Here is an 18,049-nt window from a genome sequence, read left to right as displayed (position 1 = left end):
TTATTTCTTGTTTGTAACTGTTTACAACATTAAGACAATCTCATCTTGGTGTTATTTTCATTTTTTTCTTCTTTGCTACAATTTTTAAGTTTTTTTTTTTTTACCCAAAATAAGTAAAATGTCAGTTGCCTTGGAGAAATTAAAAGAAACAACATAGCGATGAAATGGAGCCATCCCAGGCTGTGGGAAGTCAGGACAGATGGATAGATTTTGATGAGGAAAATAGATTGGCTAATATCCATCTAATACAGCCACCAACAAAAACAAAACTCCAGATTTCTCTTTTGAAACTCCTTGTTAGATCAAAAAGAAAATAATAAAATTAACTCAGCATAATGCCTGAAGACTAGAAATTTTATTCTACTTTGTTTTTGCCTCAGGTTTTAATTTACCAAACACATACAGAGAAGATCTCTTGTGCTACCTTCTAGCCTTGCTGTGTTTTAAGATATAGCAGAGCCTCACAGTAATCTGACCTGCCAAGACATCATTCCCGAAAGGAGGTTCATTACCTGGTATTAACCTACTTTGTGCACTAAAATATTGAAGAAAATATTTGCAAATCATATAGCTGATAAGGGACTTGTATCCAGAATATATGAAGAAATCTTACAACTCAATAATAAGTAGAAGAATGATTGGGATGTAGACCTATTGACTGACTCACCCTTAGTCTCAGAGCTGGTTAGTAGTGATTGAGCCAGGATTTTTTTTTCCCCTTGTAATACTAAGGACATCATCTTGGCATTCTTCTGACATACAGACAATTGAATACTAGAAATGAAGAACACTTTGTTAAGCCTAGAAAACAGGGAGTAATATTACTAAAATAATATTGCTTATTACTACCAATCCTGCGCAGGAGAGACTTTCCAGATAAGCCAACACTTTGCTTTTCCTTTCATTATTCTGTGTTTACATCAAGAGGACAAAAAGAAATGATGGATAGTTTGAATGTAGAAGGAAGACAAAAAAAGGAATTGAACAAATATCTCTTTCCTTCTCACTGATTCATCCATCCATTTACTGATTTACTCATTCAGCATTTATTGAGTACTTACTGTATGCCATGTTCTGCTTTAGTCGCTAAAGATACAGGAGTGAAGAAAACATTAATAGTAACTGTCCCAGCTTCATGGAATGTACAGTCTACCAAGAGAGACAGATAGACAGTGCATCATAAACCACCCAGTTATTATAGTTTGACTGAAGTGAGGATAAATGATTGAAAGAAAAGGGCATAGTACTATGACCCCTCCCTTAGGACATCTAGACTGAGTGCAGAGGTCCAGGGAAGTATCCTGAAGAAATACCCTTTAGCTAAGACTAGAAACATGGGAAGGAGTGTGGCAGGTGGTGGAGGCTTGAGGGCTAGAAGAACCTAGGCAAAGGCGAGAGTATGAGCAAAGATCCTGAGGCAGCAAGGATCTTGTCATGTTTGAGAAACAGAGAGATTTGAAGTGGGAGAGCAGGTGGAAGGATGCATTGGGGATAGGCAGGGAAGAGTCATTGACAATCTTTGGTTTGGGTCTTGGAAGAGCCTTGGAGATCATGCAACAGATTTTGACCTTTATCTTACAGCAACAGGAAATTACTAGAAGCTCTGAGAGGGTGGAAACATCATCACCCTAGCTTCAGAGAAAGGAAGGATGGAGAAAGGCAGAGCTGCATGAGAGAACTAGCAGGAGATTTTTTCAATAATCCAAACAAGCAATAAAGTTGTCTTTGGCTGAGGAGGTGGCAGCGGAGAGAGGCATGATACATCTGATATAGATTATGAAGGAAGACTTGATTGACAGTGAAGCCTGGGGGACAGGAAGATTTCAGTGCTAACTCCCAGATCGGGGCATGGAAGACTGGTGTGAGGGCAGGATTCCATTTACTGATGACGGGATGACTAGAAGAAGGAGAAGTCTTGTTTGTTTGTTTGTTTTGTTTTGTGGATGGAACCACAAGAGTTACCTTTTGGACTTATACTAAGTTTGATACGTAGGTCATCAAAATAGAGATGCTGATCTTGGCCGTGTTGATCCAGAGCTCAGAATAGAGAACTGGGCCGAAATGATCCACACATGATCTGTCCACTTATAGATGACGTGTAAAACCGTGTGGGATGATGAAGTCATCACAGGGAAAAGGCAGATGAAAGGAGAAGCGGGCGCAGGAGGAGCCCCAAGGAGCAGTTGATTGGCCTCCTAAGACATGCGTTACGGGAGATCATCTCTGGCAAGGCCGTGGGTGGGGCTGCAAGGTCGAAGGCTGTGTACAGAGATGAGGAGGAGAACCTTACAGAGGAAACTGAGAGAAAGCAACCCGGGTGGAAGGCAAAAAGCCGGGAGAGTGTGATGTTGAGGACTGCAACACAAGATGCGTGCGGATGCTGTGGAGGGCGTGGCGGGCGTGGTGCCCTTGGTAAGGGATAGCCCAGCTCACGCTGGGTGAGACGGTAAAACATAAAGACGCAGGATCCGATTTTGCCCTGACAGCTCAATGGCCCGTGACTAAGCTGTGTAGAATTCCCCCTTCTGATTAAAATGATTTATTTATTTATTTTGGAATTTCACTTGGAAGCCAGTTGGAATGTAGAAGGAAACACATGAGGCAATTAGAAAATGAACTCAGCTGACTCGCCTCTGGATTTGGGGCCAGCAGAAAACTCACACAGTAACTTTGAGTAAATGCTGTTTCTGGATTGTTAAGTTCAAGGCCTTAACACAATAAAATATTGAAAATATCCTCTCCAGTATGGTTTGATGATGTGGGGCACGTCTGGTGGGCCATTATTCTGAATCGATGTTGCCGTGGTTTCCCGCTAGATGGACTTCTGAGTGTTGGCTGTGAATAGGGCAGAGTCCAAAAAAATAACACTTAGGTGAAGGATTTTTAAAAACACAGATTAGGAAACATTGCTACTTGAAGGATTCAAACCATGTATTTCCTCTTCTTAAATTCTGCTTTGAAATGTGTACTTTATGGTAAATTTTTGAAAATGTTGACATTTCTGGTCGATGTAATAGAATTTCCTTTAATTATTATTTAGATGCTTACACACCTGAATGAGGAGTGCAGCTGTTTGTTTTGGTTGATTGACTGAGTTTGTCACATAAAGGAGCAGTGTAAAATAGGAATTGAATTCTAAGCCGAATATAAATTCCAAGTATTCTATTATTCTTTTTAAAAATTAAGATGATTATAAATCTAAACTCTGATTTTTTTATTGCTCAATAATAACATGTGAAAAATAGTATAGAAGGAAACAACCAAATTTTACCATTCAAGTTAAATTAGGTCTATCCTTAACTAAGAGTTAGGGTATTTGGTTTTTATAGGTCCAATAAAAATGCATGGAAAATCCGTCATGCAAGTTCCTGGAGATTCATGAGACATGGGCTTTGGTTTCAGGGAGCTCATAGGTGAGTGGGGAAGACAAGTGCACACAAGTAATTATAGGACAAGGAGGTGATTTCTGTTACAAAATATGTTTCAGGAACTCAGAGGAGGAATGTGGAATATTGTGGGGACAAGATTCACAGAGGAAATAACAGTGTGAGTTGAGTCACGTTGAGCAGTGTGGATGGTGAAGACTCGGAGGGAGGGGTCACTTGGCACGTTCGGCACGAAGCTGAATCTAGCGGAGTGGAGGGAAGTCAGTCTGTCAGGGAAGAGGGGCCCGCATCGTGAAGGACCTGCGTGCCAAGCTGAGGGGTTGTCCAGGAGTTTCGAGCAGTTGACTGTTGGCAGTTTCTGCATTTCAAGGGCTAATCTCTGGCCAGGGATAGGGTGGGAGCAGGGTTGGAGGCAGGGGGGCTGGTCAAGACACTGTTACAGTGGTCCGGGCGTAGCACAAGAAAACTTTGCCAGTGACCAGATGGCTACACCTCTCAGATGGAACAGAAACAACCTGAAGAGTGAGAAAAAAAGATCTGGGTTCCAGTTTCAATTTCATAACTGTATTAGTCAGAATCTTCCGGAGAAACAAACTGATAGGATGTGTACATGTGTGCGTGTGTGTGTATGCATGTATATATATGTATATGGAGAGAGAGAGATTTCAAGGACTTGGTTCACATAGTTGTAGGGCTGGCAAGTCTAAATATACAAGGCAGGCCGGCAGGCTGAAGATGCAGGGAAGAGATGACACTGCAGTCTGAGTCCAAAGGCCCTCTGCCAGCAGAATCCCCTCTTCTTCCTGGGAGGGCAGTCTCTGTCTGTCAAGGCCTTCAGCTGCTCTGATAAGGCTCACCCATATTACAGAGGGTGTCTGCTTTACTCCAAATTTACAGATTTAAATGTTAATCCCATCTGAAAAATACCTTCACAGAGACGTCTGTTGGACCAAATATCTGGGTACCATGGCTTAGCCAAGTTGGCACATAAAATTAGCCATTACCCTTCCATGTCCTTGTTTGGCTGGTTTCTCTGAGGCTGACTAAGAACCAGAGGGCCTGGGTTTGAATCCTAGCCCACCATTGCCCACACGGTCTTGCACAAATTACTTAGCCTCTCTGCCTCAGTCTTCTCATCTATGAAATGGGAAATTTATAAATATATGTAAAATAACCACCACACTAACTAGGAAAGGCCTAGGTGACCTTGAGCAAATTACTTTCAGTGTCTGGGTCCCCTCCTGGTTTCCTCATGTATGAAATGATGACATTGGGCTACATAACACCTAAGATCCATTCCAAATCGGAACCAGAATATTTTATTCTTTCTTTGTCACAGAGTGAAGGAGTGCTGCCTAACTTATTTTAAGATTGTGGAATTTGAGATCTGCAAGGTACCTCGCTGTCCACCCCAGCACATTCGTACAGTGCATGAGGAGGTTGGGTGACTTGCTGAATTCGTACCAATAGGTCACTACATTGTTCTCATTTCAGAATTGCAGGCTACGCAGTAGATATGTTCCCCCAAAGTTAACTAAATCAAATTTCCATAGTTTAAATCATGTTTGAAACATTCTAGGAGGCTTTCCTACTTACAAGAACCCTTACATAGGTCTGGTGAGAAGTCAGATATTAACATACGTTATTGCATTTTCATAAGGTAGAGAAAGATGGATCTTTGGTATGAGGCTCACCTGTACAGAGAGAACCTTCCAAGACCAAAAGCAAAGTGAAAATATTGTTAATGTTATAAGGCTGAATTAACCGCGTCTGGGAAGGTAGCAGTGGCATCTGTGAGCTGATTTTAGGGTTCCATTGTTTCCGTTGAGGTGTGAGGCTTTCAGAGACAGACTGGTTCATTTCTCTTTAAAAAAAGTAGAAATACTTTGCCCCTTCTATTTCAGAGAAGCATTTCTGGATGTGAAGTTCATTGACGCAGCTGAGTATATTATTGGGAAAGGTTGAAAGTCCTAGTTGTGAACTCTAACGTTAGGGGAAGCTACTCGGCAAAATAATCATCAGAAGCATTTTCTTGTTAGCAGAGAAACTAGGCAAATGGCCAAAAGAATCAAACTTTTTAAAAAAAATTCTCTGCCTGTCCAGGGTGAGGGTATTTTTTAGTTTTGTTTTGCATATAGGGAAATAATAATAATAATAATATATGTGGACCAGTGTGAACTGAGAGCTTTGCATGGATGAAGTAGTTTTAGCGTTGAAATAACAGATGAAAAGGTCTTAGCACGGCTAGCGGACATTCTGGAATTAGTTGTCATTTGCTCTACAACAGTTGGAACAATGTGCTAATGTACTGTCCGCGATGCTCTGAAGATTTTGTGACATTCAATCACTTATCTTTTCCCTCAATCACAGCAATTCAGACAAGATATTCATCTTTGAATCTTTGGCCGGCCTTTCTCTTTTCTTGCTAAACCCTCTAGAATTTTGTCTCTGACATTTTGAGACAAGTTTTGGAAGATTATTTCCAAATTATTTCAAATTGCCTTCATTTTTATTTTGATGTCATATAACTTATCATATGATCAGAGCATTAGGCTCACTGCTATGGTTGGAAAAGCTGTTTTAAATCTGCTTTACTTTTCAGTCAGTATATTCTTTATTAAAAGGCTTAAATGGATTTAAAATAGGTCCATTACAATTTTTAAGATCTCATTTTGGAATTGTTCTTATTGTTTCAGTGACACTGAGTATTCAATCTGAACAAAAAAAACAGATAAGAATTCATTTTCTTTTGCTAAAATTGGGATATAGGAAGTGAAAAGTGGTTCTGTTTGAATTCCTTAGCCTTAGTCTCATATCTTTCCCCCATCCTTTTGGGTTTTGTAAAAGGCAGATTTCAACTAAATATACAATGCTCGAATTGTAGATTCCTGGGTCAGAAAATATCACTATATCAGTATATGTTTTTATGGTTTAATTTGAGACAGTAAGAATTCCGGCTAATCCAATGTCAGTGCTGTAATGGAGATGCCTGGGACATTCCTCAGGACTTTTATTTGAAACCTCTTTCCTGCCTGAACCCCACCTGGGTCAATAACCAGACACGATGGCTCTGTCCCTGCTGGTGGTGGCGCCTGCTGCTCTGTTAGCGTCCTCGATGCCCTGGGCTCTCTCCTGACTGTCCAGGTGGGTCCCGGGCTGGAAAGCTGGGCAGGGCGGAGGGCTCAAGACATGCAGAAGAAGAGGATGTCATGGCACTAACTACCCATCCTCACTGTCCCCTGCTCTACTTCTCACGTCCCAGCCTAGGGCCAGACCATTCCTAAAATGTGATAGGTTAGAGTGTTTAAGTTCTTATGTATGTGAGTGTGTTTTTTAATTCCCAGGGAAAGTAAACAAAATATGGTTATGAAATTTTTTTTAGAAAGTTGTAAGTTCAAACCTTATAGAAATGATCAATCCTATGATTATATTAATACTTAATGTTTAATATTACCATATATTCTATGTAATAATTACAATATTCTATAACCATTTTCACCCAGAGATCTAGGGTTCCTTATTTCTCCAATACAGTTACTGATTTTTTTCTCTGTTATCATCTTTGATATCAAAACAAAGTCTTTGCAACCCTTTGATTTTAGATCTTATAGTTTTTTTTCCAACATGAAGTCTCTGCCCCCATAAGAATGTCCTCCCTGCTGCTATGCTGAGAACTGCTCTGCGGGGCTCCCATTTCCTAGGGAAGCTCTCCTCCTCCTCCTCCTCCTCCTCCCTCACCTTATTTTGCCTCTCCTCAGGTACAGACCCTTCCTGTTAGGTAAGGCTCTTGTCCTTGAACTGGATGTTCTTGTCCTCACCTATCTCATTTTGTGCTCCTCTTACCTCATCCTTCCCAGCAGTGGGGGGCTGTAGTCGCTCCCACCCTGACTCTGGCTCCAGGATCCCCACCCCGGCTGAGTCCTGATTCACCCCCACAGCCAGGAAGTTGCGTGGACATCCCTGGCATGTGTCATGGGCCAAGGATCGATGATACAAAGCACGTAAAATCAAAGGATCTTGTTAACACGGTTAACCAGCCTTCCACACCACGCTAAGAGTGCTGCTGTGTTCCAAAGGTCCTTGCATCTGAGGTCGTTTTGCAGAGTGAGAGTCCAGGCACCTGCCCAGCAGAGGAGGGGCAGTCTCGAAGCTCCTACCTGTCGACCCAAGCAGGTGGAGTGACTCCCCCAGTTACTGAGTCCTCTCTAATATGTTCTGTATGATGAGGTGGAATATCCCGAAACAGCTTGGGTATTACAGGGGAAAGGGTGGTTTGTAACATAGGACAGATGCAGAGATGGAGTCTGCTCTTCACTGGTGCACTGCAGCCCTGGCTAGACAATAAACGCAGCTGCTGTTTACTCAGCAGATACGGATCTGTTGGGTTTGTTTTTCCTGTCCTTTAATTCGCCCAGGATGCCAAGTCCTGCCACGGTGTAGTGCATTCCAGGTATTGCATGTGTTTCCTTTGTATGCATGTGTTCTAATTAAAGATACAAAATACGGTTATGTTAAATAATCACAGATAATAAATAGATAATATCTCAGCTCTCTGTTTATGAGGACTGCTCCAGTGGTCCTCCATCAGCACCAGTGGTGATTTGGGGATGATATTGACAGGGGTCCTAAATCATCCATCTCCTCTTGCTTGATGCCTTCTGTGACGGGAGCCTGCATCTGCCAGGCAGCGGGTGGCAGGTAATGGGGCAATTTGTGTCTGCGGGCTGGCCCGCGGGGGATTCCGCACCACAGCCCCCGGTGCGTTAACACACTGACTAGTGTGTGGCTGACAAACACAGGCTTTTCTATTTCCCTAATTGCCTGGAAAACTTCATGTTATTTTTCTGACTCGTTGCCCTGAATACACAAATGCACGCTGTATTAGAACTCAGGTTTCTGTAGCCCGAAGGGCTTGAATTTGCACATTTCTCAAAAGGCCCTTCAGTGCCTTATCTTGAAGGGTCAAAGAATCTCTTCAAATAGGTGATTCAGCCTCCAAATTACCGCAGTGATTTTCTTGAGGATGTTTTTTAGCAGGAAATATTTTGTAAGGATTTAAATCCACTCTCTGCATTTTTATATACCTACAAGTCTTGGTATTAGTGAGCTTCCTCTCATAACATTTCCCTTCTAGAGCTATTATTGCCCTGAGTTAACCATGTGGTATGACTTAAATATTTCCTGTATTTTATACCTTGTCATCATAAAATCTAATTGGCAGAATGTATTCTGCCTTTTAGAAATGTCCCAATTTTTTCTGATATTATATTGAGAATACTCACAGCTTCATTATTTCATCATCAAGCCTGATTTGTAAGATACTCCAGAGAATGCAGGAATTTTTTTTCTTCCCAGCAGCAGTGGCAGAAAGATAACCTGCCCATCACTCAAAGGACAATGTCCAAGGTCCTTAGCATGGGCCAGGAGGCTGTCCCCACGGACTGGCCTTTATCCACCTCTCCAGCATCATTTCCATCCCTCTGCTATTCCTACTTTGTGCTCCATGGTTGCTAGAGCCCAGATTCGTTCACATCTCTGTGCCTTTGCTCATGCTGTTCCTTCTGCCTAGAATGCCTTTCCCTACGTCCTTTTCCAAGGATTGTGCATCTTATTTTTTAAGATTCTGCATAGACACCATTTCCTCCAGGACATGTTTCTTGGTCCCCCCAGGTGGGACTAAGTGTGCTCAATTCGAACCCAGGCACTTGTAGCCCATGCCTCACCATGCTGAAGTAGGCTGTGTCTCTCTCCTCTGCTTTGTGTTGGTCACTGTTTGCTCACCAATGCATCTGTATCATCTGTCCCTCAGTGCTGTGTGCTCAGAGTAGTGGTGGAAGAGGGTGTAGTGGTCACTAGCTAAGCTATACTGGGAGTACTGGGCTCTCCTAGTAACTGAGTTAATGAGAGACTAAAGCCCCAGCTGAAAATGATAATTTACAAAAAGCACTGCTTCTGATCCCTTCGATTTCTGGGACTAACTCTTATATAGGAGTCTAACTCAATTAGAAAATATTGTATTCAACAAAAATAGTGAAACACGTGAAATAATCGTTTTCATTTTTTCCTTTTCTTTTCTAGTTGTCTAGTAAATGCTTTGGAGGCGAGCTTCTCAAAATTTACTGTGCCAGCCAAACACCTGGGACTCTTGTCAGAATGCAGAATCTGACTCCGTAGCTCTGGCAAGGGTCCTAGAATTCTGCATTTTCTAACAAGCTTCCAGGGGTTGTTGATGCTACCAGTCCGCAGAGCACATTAAGAGTGAGAGGCATTAGCATGCAGACGGTGTCTCAGTGTTTTTATCGGGTGAGACTTTAAAGCAAAATTGTTCTCTTCTGTTTCAAAATGCTCAAATAAAAAAGCACTATCAACAACTTGATTATAAGAAACCTGGGTAAAACTCATATTGTCATCTGTCTAGACTTATGAAGGACATTTTTGGAGTCTGTGGAAGTTTATGTTACATAAACAAGATGTGCTGCATCCTGATTAATTTCTGCTCTTTTTCTTGGCGGTCAGATTTAGGGTGAAAGGAGGCACATCTCACTGTTCTCTTTAGTAAAATTTCAGGAGGGTACCTGGCCATTTTGTGGCTTTCCCCAAACCAGTTCATTGCCTCCCATTGCCATTGGGTGAAGAAGTAGAATATTTTTTGTAGGAGAATATGTTTGTGTCCAGAGATTAGGAAGTCTTTCCCACTGGTTCTAAAAAGCACCTGCGTGTTGGTTTCCTAGGGCCACTGCAACAAAATACCACGCAGTTGGTGGCTTAAAACACAGGAATTTATTCATTCACAGTTCTGGAAGCCATAAGCTAAAATCAAGTTGTCAGTGCGGTCATTGGCCATTGTCCCTGCAAAGACTCCAGGGGAGGGTCCTTTGCCTCTTCCAGCTTCCAGGGGCTCCTGCCATTTCTTGTCTGTGGCCACATGATGCCAATCCCTACCTCCATCCGCATATGGCCTTCCTCCCTGTGTCTTTGTGTCTCACACCTCCCTCTCCCGTCTCTTGTAAGGACACCAGTCACTAGATTTAGAAGCCACCCTAAATCCAGGATGATCTTACCCCTAGATCCTCAACTCAATCACATCTACAATGACCTTATTTCCAAATAAGGTCACATTTGCAGGTACTGGGGTTAGGACTTTTTGGTGGACCCTATTCAGTCCACTGCACCCTAGTTTCCTAAATCCCTGATGAATCCAGAATATCAAGATTGGTGTCTTGGTCGGTTTGGCTGCTGTAACAAAAACACCATACACTGGGTGGCTTATAAACAACATAAATTTATATCTTATGGAAATGTATGTCTAGATGCAGGGAAGTCCAAGATTGAGGCTCTGGCAGATTCTGTGAGGGGAGGCTTGCTCTCTGCTTCATAGACTGCACCTTCTATGCGTCCTCACATGGAGGAATTGGCAAACGAGCTACCTTGGGCTACTTTTATAAGGGCACTAATCCCACTGAGAAGGGCTCCACCCTCATAATTTAGTCATCTCCTAAAGGCCCCACCTCTTAATACTATTCATTGCGGATTAGGTTTCAACATGCGGATTTGGGAGGGGAGAGGATGTGAACATTCAGGCCATAACAATTGGTGAAAGAGAATAATTCATGCAAACGTCCTGTCCTGTGTAGAGCACAGCAGGAGGTGCTTTTTGTGTCAGAGCAAGGATTAGGAAGGTGCCTATGCCACAGTCCCTGCCCTGAAAGTTGTAATCGTGGTAATTAGAGAAACAACAATGAACGGTTATTGGATTTTTATATGTGATAGAGTCTGTGCAAAGGACTTTTTTGAAGTGTTTGTTTAATCTTCCCAACTATGAGATACCTATTATTGAATGATATTCAGATTCAGTCCTTTGTTTTTAAGAAGTTTCCTTTAGGTAATTGGTCTGTGTTTACTTATTCATTTGTTTTTCTTTTTCCCTTTTAATTTATTTCTTTATACTAGGCCAGGCTCTTCATTACCTTTCTTCTTCCCTTTCTGACTACTGACCCAGCTGCCTAGCTGTCGACCCAGATGTCTGCTGATCTATTCAGTTATTGGTGCTGCATCTCATCCCAGAAAGTACTAAGGCATTTTTCAAGACTATGAATTATTAGTGCCTGCAAGTCCTGGTTTGTTTCATTGATTACTTAGATACAGAAGAATTCAGAAGCCAACACCAATTAATGTGAAGACAAAGTATTTCTGAGGCAATTGAAAAAGATCATTCAATTGATCGGAACATCAGTTTATACACAGCTCATCAGTTGTGAGTTGATTGCAGTAAGTAGGGTGTGTTTCCCTTGCATAAAGTAAGTTTCATATTTCACCACCTAGCTCCTTGGCTAGCTGGTTTTACAGGGGGCCAGCTGGTGGATGGAAGTAAATTCTTCATTGTATCACTTCAGACTCTCTTGAAGATGTCTATCAACATCCCACTGCTGTTTGCCTTAAATAGATAGAGAATCTGGTCTTATCTTTCAAAGCAATGGCTGGTTAACAAATGACTTAACAAGCAGCTACTGGAAAACTCATGGAATTTAGTCCTTAGTGCCTTCTAGGATGGTTCACCGTGTCTTCATATAGAGTCCCCACTTGTCCTGAGCCCTCCCACAGGATTTAGCTGTTTTGTTTTGGGCTTTGTTCTCAGTATCTGGAATCAGTTGAAACTAAATTTTCCAGAAATCAATCATCATTGCAAAAATAAGATTGCAAGACTATAGTTGTGTCCACAAAAAAGAATGTTCGATCTATTCTTTGGTGGACAATGAGAGCTAAGCCAGAATCCTGTGATTTTAAATGGCTGCCTTTAAAGATGAGGATATGTATCTTATGCCAGCCTTGTTACAAATGAAGTATTTCATCACCAAAAAAATATACTACTTCGGTTCTTCAAATTATTAATATTTGACCTTGACATATGAACTCAAATCTATGTGTAGGTAGTAGATCCTTCAGCGAAATAATAGAAAGGACTTTATTTCTTTAGGTACTTCCCTACATATTTAACTTATATTACACAGACTCCATTGCACAGAAAACATGGTGTACAGTGTGGTGTTTAAGAGTAAACCAGGCTCTGATCTGTCTGGAGCAAATCCGAGCTCCACTTTTCCATGCTTCTATGGCTAGGGCAAAGTGCTTCCACCCTCTGTGCCTCAGTTATCTCATTTGTAAAATGGGGCTCATTGGAGTCTCCATGTTACAGGGTTGATAGGATGGTTAAGTAGGAAATGAATGTGAAGTGAGCACAGACTTGCCCTAAGGCGGTACCATCCAATAGAAGTGTAATATGAACCACACAGACCATTCAAATTCTCTAATAGCCACATTGGAAAAGTGAAAAAAACATGAAATTAATTTTAATAGTATGTTTTATTTAACCCAATATATTCACTTTGACATCTCCTCAATGCAAAAAGTATTCATGTGATATATCACCTTACTGATCTCTGGCTGCCACCCCTGTGGGTTCTGACTCACGTGGTCTGGGGCACAGCTCTGGCCCGGGCTGCCCTGCGGACTCATGTGTATGGACCAAGAAGCAGACCCCTGGCCTAAGCAAATCACCTTACCGTACCCACAAAATGGACGATGCTATTGACTAAACCTGCTTCACAATGTTATTGATGAGAACCAAATATAATGCCAGTAATGGAATGTATTGTGCAATATAAAATGCTGCAGGAAGGGAAGAAATTTTAGTTATGAACAATCATGTCAAAACACCAAGGGAAGGCAGGCATATTGGTAAGCAAGACCTCAGTGGACTCTGTTCCTGGAGATATGCTAAGGACTTAAGTAGTCTTTGCTTTGATTCCAGCTACTCCTGTGGTTTTCTTCAAAGGAGGGACATTTTGCTGAAAGTAATGCCCACTGCATGTTGTCTCTGTGCCGGGCTGGGTGTTTAAGGGACAGAGCATGTTTTTAGAAGTAATGTGTGTTAGGGGCAAGGCCAACTCCAGCTGCTTACTGGCCTTCTCTGAGTCTCGGTTTCCTCATCTGTAACTGGGATAATCGTATGTACGTAGCTGGGCTTTTCTGAGGACAGATATAAAACGAGGGACAGAAAGCACTTAGCGCAGCAACTCACCTCCCTCTGAGACAGTCTGCTGGAGCCGCGCACATTATAGTTCCGGGTGACTCGGGACCCGACAGTACTCAGCAGGTGAAGTCACTGGCGGCAATAGAGCAATTACAAGAACTGGTGAGTTCACGCCCCTTAGCCCCCTTCTCACCCATTTACAAAGGAATTTTTTTTTTTTAATTTTCATATCTCAGATCCCAGGATCTAATCCACTTTCAAATGAACTGTTTCCTTTTGTCCTGAGGGGACGGATTGGGTTTAGCATTGCTGAATTGGTTATTCAGCTTTTAACTGCCCGTAGTCGGAAGGAAACCCACTGGTGCTGATTGAGTCTCCCCCTGGGAGGAGGTGGTGTTTCCTTTCCATGTGGTGCTGGTCTGAGTGAAGTGGGCCCAGATCAGATTGGAGTCCAGGCTAGAGGAAGTGCCCTAGATCTCCCTGGCTTATGGACATTCCTTCCTATTATTCTAAAACTGAGATAAATTTAGCAATAGCATGTTAAAATGTGGTAGGCCTTCTTGCACAAGGAGGATCAAAGTCTATTGGCCATTTAAAAAAAAACAACTTTGCTCCACAAAATGCACCCACTACATAACCATGCAGCGAGTGGTGGTTGCCACTTATCTGGCTCATTCTGCTTCCTGCTTGGGGACTTTGTCAGAGCTGTGCATTTAGCCCTGTGACGCCGGAGGGATATTTGTGTCTGTGTCTGTTCTTATTTTTTTAGGTGAAGAAATTCAGGCCCATAGAGATTTAGGGACCTGCCCAAAACCCCACACTTACATTGTTTCCAGCCAGCAATGTGCTTAGCCTCCTTACGTGCCAAGTGGGATGTGAAATGCTTCACGTGACTTCTCATTTCATTCCCTCCTTATGAGTTAAGCACCAGTATTATACGCATTTTACAGGCGAGAAAGTCAACTCCGAGAAGCAGAAGCTCTGAAGCTATAGAGTCACTTCTCCAAGGTTCCATGTCTAGGAAGCCAGAGAGACGAGATAAGAACCTGAGACTCTCAGCAGGGCATTTCTGAGTGAGCACTGCCTACGCTGGGCTTTTGTAAGTTGGAAGCTCACTGTGGTGATTAGCGATTTACTGTGGGTTCAAGAAAACAGGTGCCAAATGAATCATAGTGCATGATTAATTCCTAATGAGTGACACAGTACTCACTATATGAGTTCAGACTAATTTGAGTCCAAAATATTTATAACTTAAAAAATCAAATAAAACATATAGTTTATTATTCAAAATCAGCGTAACACCCCTCTATAACATTCCACCATCAAGTCAATTCTTAGCCTGTTCTTAGTTGTGTTGCTGAATATGCTGTTCATATTAAACATTTCTTGCAAACATTTGTTTTCATTTACCTGTATTGCTTTGTCAGGGTAATTAATAGCTATCACACAGGGACATGTGCAGTGGCCGTTCACAGGCTATTTAGTTGAAAGGTTGTCTGTAACTGAGGCTGAACCAAATAAGCCAGCGCTGTGGCAGGCAATGTAAATTTCCTTCCTTCATTCATCTTTGAGGACAACTAATTTGGTAACATTGCTTCAGAGGAGGAGGTGGAAGGACAGATTAGATAGTTCCCTCTAGAAGCTCAGGCTCTTGTAGAAAAGGCAGATAAACCAGTTAAGGCCAAGTTACTTGTATATTGAAATAAAAAAGCCTAACAAGAAATATAAGCCTATCATAACAGAGCATCTTGCTTTCTTTGATGATCTGAAGGTAGGCAATGGATGGGCAGCTTGCCGAATCACCAATCTTAGAGGAGTTCCTGGATTTATAAAATCCAGCATATTAGTCTAGGCTAATTTCCATAACCAGTAGTCTTGAAACCCCTGTGGCTTAATATTATATAATAAGTCTTTATTCCTTACACGCAGAAAAATCCAATATGAGCTGTCAATGAGGGGGCTCTTCTCTAGGGTCCAGCGTCTCAGCTCTTGCCATCTGGTCGCTCCACCCAGCATGCCCTGGGGCCTTGGCTTCCTCCCCTGGGTCCTTGGCATCTAGTAAAAGACAAAGGAAGACAAAGAGTGAGAACCATGTGCCTTCCCTGAAGGTGACCGCATCAGCAATTTCCTCGTCACATTGACAGGTGCTAGTCACATGACCCCACCTCACTGCAGGGACTGGGGACTGTCACCTAGGAGAGTGCCCAGGCCCAAGTGGGGGACTCAGATGTCGGTGGACATTCCTCCCACACCCAGATACTTTTTTTTTTTTTGCTAGAAATCTACCTCTCTGGAGCATGTGCCACTGCACTGTGCTCGGCGCTTTGCAAGCATCATTTTGTGATGTGGGTTTTATCATCCCAATTTACAAGGAGATGTCATAGCCCTAAGGAGGTGAAGTTCTGTTAACATTTGATGTCTGATGAACAAGGCTTTGCCTGTAACATCTGAAATTTGAATACCAGGAGTAACTCCCTCTCTGTCAGGCTCCTTGATTCTAAGAGACTGGATAAAATTTCTGCTAAAATTGTGAGGGACCTTGAGGCTTTAATCCCTGAGAGATGGCACTTTCTCTAAAGCCTCATGGGAGGCGGCTTTGGAAGCGGTCCTGGATGCCGAGCTGCGCCGTGGCAGGTGGAAGCCAGTCCTGCTAGCCTGGTCCTCCCGCGGTGCTCTGTGCCTGGCTTTGCCTCACTCTAATTGTCAAGTGGGGCCTCTCAGGACAGAGGCTATATATAACTGCACCTCGAGGGCTCTTTTCCTGTGGCTTCTATTAAGATGACAGGAAGATTTGATGAGAATGAGCCCTCACTCTGTGATAAGAACGACAAACATCTCCCTGCCTAGTGACAGGCAGCGCCAGAAATGGCACGGCAGCCTCTCGAGTCAGGCTTCAATCCTCCTCCCCTGCAGAAAAGGCGCAGCTCTGAGCTGGCCTGAGGAGGGACCGGCTCACTCTCCTCCTCACTTGTAGGCCCACATGGTTCTTCCTCTTGATCAACTTTTTGCTGTAAGACCTTAATTACTGAGTCTTAGACTCTATTAATAATAATTTCCTAGTGCTGCTGTAACAGATGACCACAAACTTCATGGCTTAAAACAACACACATTTGTTTGTTTATTTTTGATGAGTCTGTAAATTTATCTATGTTTATATGTATTCTAGAACAGTTCTATATAGTGTTATAGAAAACACAAACTTATTTTATCCTACAGTTCTGCAGGCCAGAAGTCTGAGATGGGTCTCGGTGAACTAAAATCCAGGTGTGGGCATAGTTGTGTTCCCTTCCGGGGGGTGTAGGGGAGAATCTGGGTCCCTGCTGTTCCCAGGATCCAGGCTGCCGGCATCCCTTGGTGTGTGACCCTTCCTCCGTGCTGAAAGCCAGCAACGGCCAGTCAAGGCCCACTCACACTGCGTCCCTCTGACACTCAGTCCTGCCTCCCTCTCTTCATCAAAGAGCCATTGGGCCCCCTAGATAATCCAGGGTAATCTTATTTTAAGGTCAGTTATTTAGCAATTTTGATTTCATAGTCTATGTTAAGTTCTCTCTAACGTGTAAGGTAACGTATTCGTAGGTCCTGGAGAGTAGGATATGGACATCTCGAGCATCGCAAGTGGTCTTAGAGCACAAGTTTGACACTAAGAGGAGGCAACTGAAGCTGGTGAGAAGGCCAGAGACTCTGTGTCAGATTTTTTTGCCTTAGTCGATTATTATCTTTGTGACCTTGGGCAAACTCTTTGGCTTCCGTGTGCCTCCATCCCTCGCCCTGTAAAATGAGCGTGAGAATAAGCTGCCTTCATCGAGTCATTGTGAATTTAAATCAGATAATGACACGCTAACGTTTTGCACAGCATTTGGCTCACATTTAGAGTTAATACTCTAGTTGTTGGTCATTGTCGAGTTATTGCTGTTGCCCACCCAGGACATCGCGGTGTGCCGCGCAGCTCAGCTTCAGCGCGTGCCTACACTGGCTTGTGCATTCTCCGGATGGAGGCAGAGTTGCTCTCTAGATGGTTGACAGAGGAGCATAAAAGCCCTTTGGAAAATGAAAACTCTCCCTTTTTGCATTTGTCACCCAGTCCCAACTCTGGATATTGATGTTTTTTCACCGCATGCCCACTAATCCTGTGTTCACAAAGGGCGAGATACCTTCCCCATCCTCCCTGAGTTCCTGAGTTTCCATGTGGGGAGGAAGCCCCTTGTTAGCGAAGTTCACCGACTGCTTGGATTGCGCAAAACACACACTATCTCTTGGGTAACAGATCACTGGAAGATTTATTCAGTAGGAAGTGAGTAGTCATCTTTGCTGAGAAGTGTGGATAGTGCAGTGGGTTATTTGAAGGAAGAAAGGGCTGTCAGCTGCCAGACCTTATGCTGCGTTATCAGACTTCCCTGAGCATCTGGCTTGCCAAGGAGCAGGTAAGCGCAGGAAAGGGTTTTGGACTTGGAACCTTTCATTTCTGATCACTGCTTGCAGAGGGGCCCTGACTGTTTCAACTTTAATAGATCTCCACCGCCAAAGCAGGCCTGGGGTGGGTTTTATCTGAGCACCGGGGCTTTTGGAGGACTAAACCATCTGAGGAGCCAAAGGATCTTAGATCTATATATATCCTTATGAGTGGGCACAGAGA

General features: G+C 42.9%; 1 protein-coding gene across 2 annotated transcripts in view; it reads left to right on the top strand.

Moving 5' to 3' along the window:
• Window positions 1–18,049, top strand: part of PID1 (phosphotyrosine interaction domain containing 1) — a 260,421-nt gene that overhangs the window by 160,978 nt on the left and 81,394 nt on the right. The window contains exon 1 of one of the 2 annotated variants that reach the window (XM_012642585.1): window positions 17,752–17,837. The exons of the other annotated variant lie outside the window; for it this stretch is intronic. Coding sequence (XP_012498039.1) covers window positions 17,790–17,837 — 48 coding nt within the window. The 5' untranslated portion in view covers window positions 17,752–17,789. Of the gene's footprint in view, window positions 1–17,751; window positions 17,838–18,049 lie in introns of those variants that run through there. 2 annotated transcript variants of the gene reach the window in all.

This window comes from Propithecus coquereli, unplaced genomic scaffold (assembly GCF_000956105.1).
Source record: "Propithecus coquereli isolate 6110/MARCELLA unplaced genomic scaffold, Pcoq_1.0 Scaffold18, whole genome shotgun sequence".
Lineage (NCBI taxonomy): Eukaryota > Metazoa > Chordata > Mammalia > Primates > Indriidae > Propithecus > Propithecus coquereli.
This window is presented reverse-complemented; position numbering and strand designations above follow the sequence as displayed.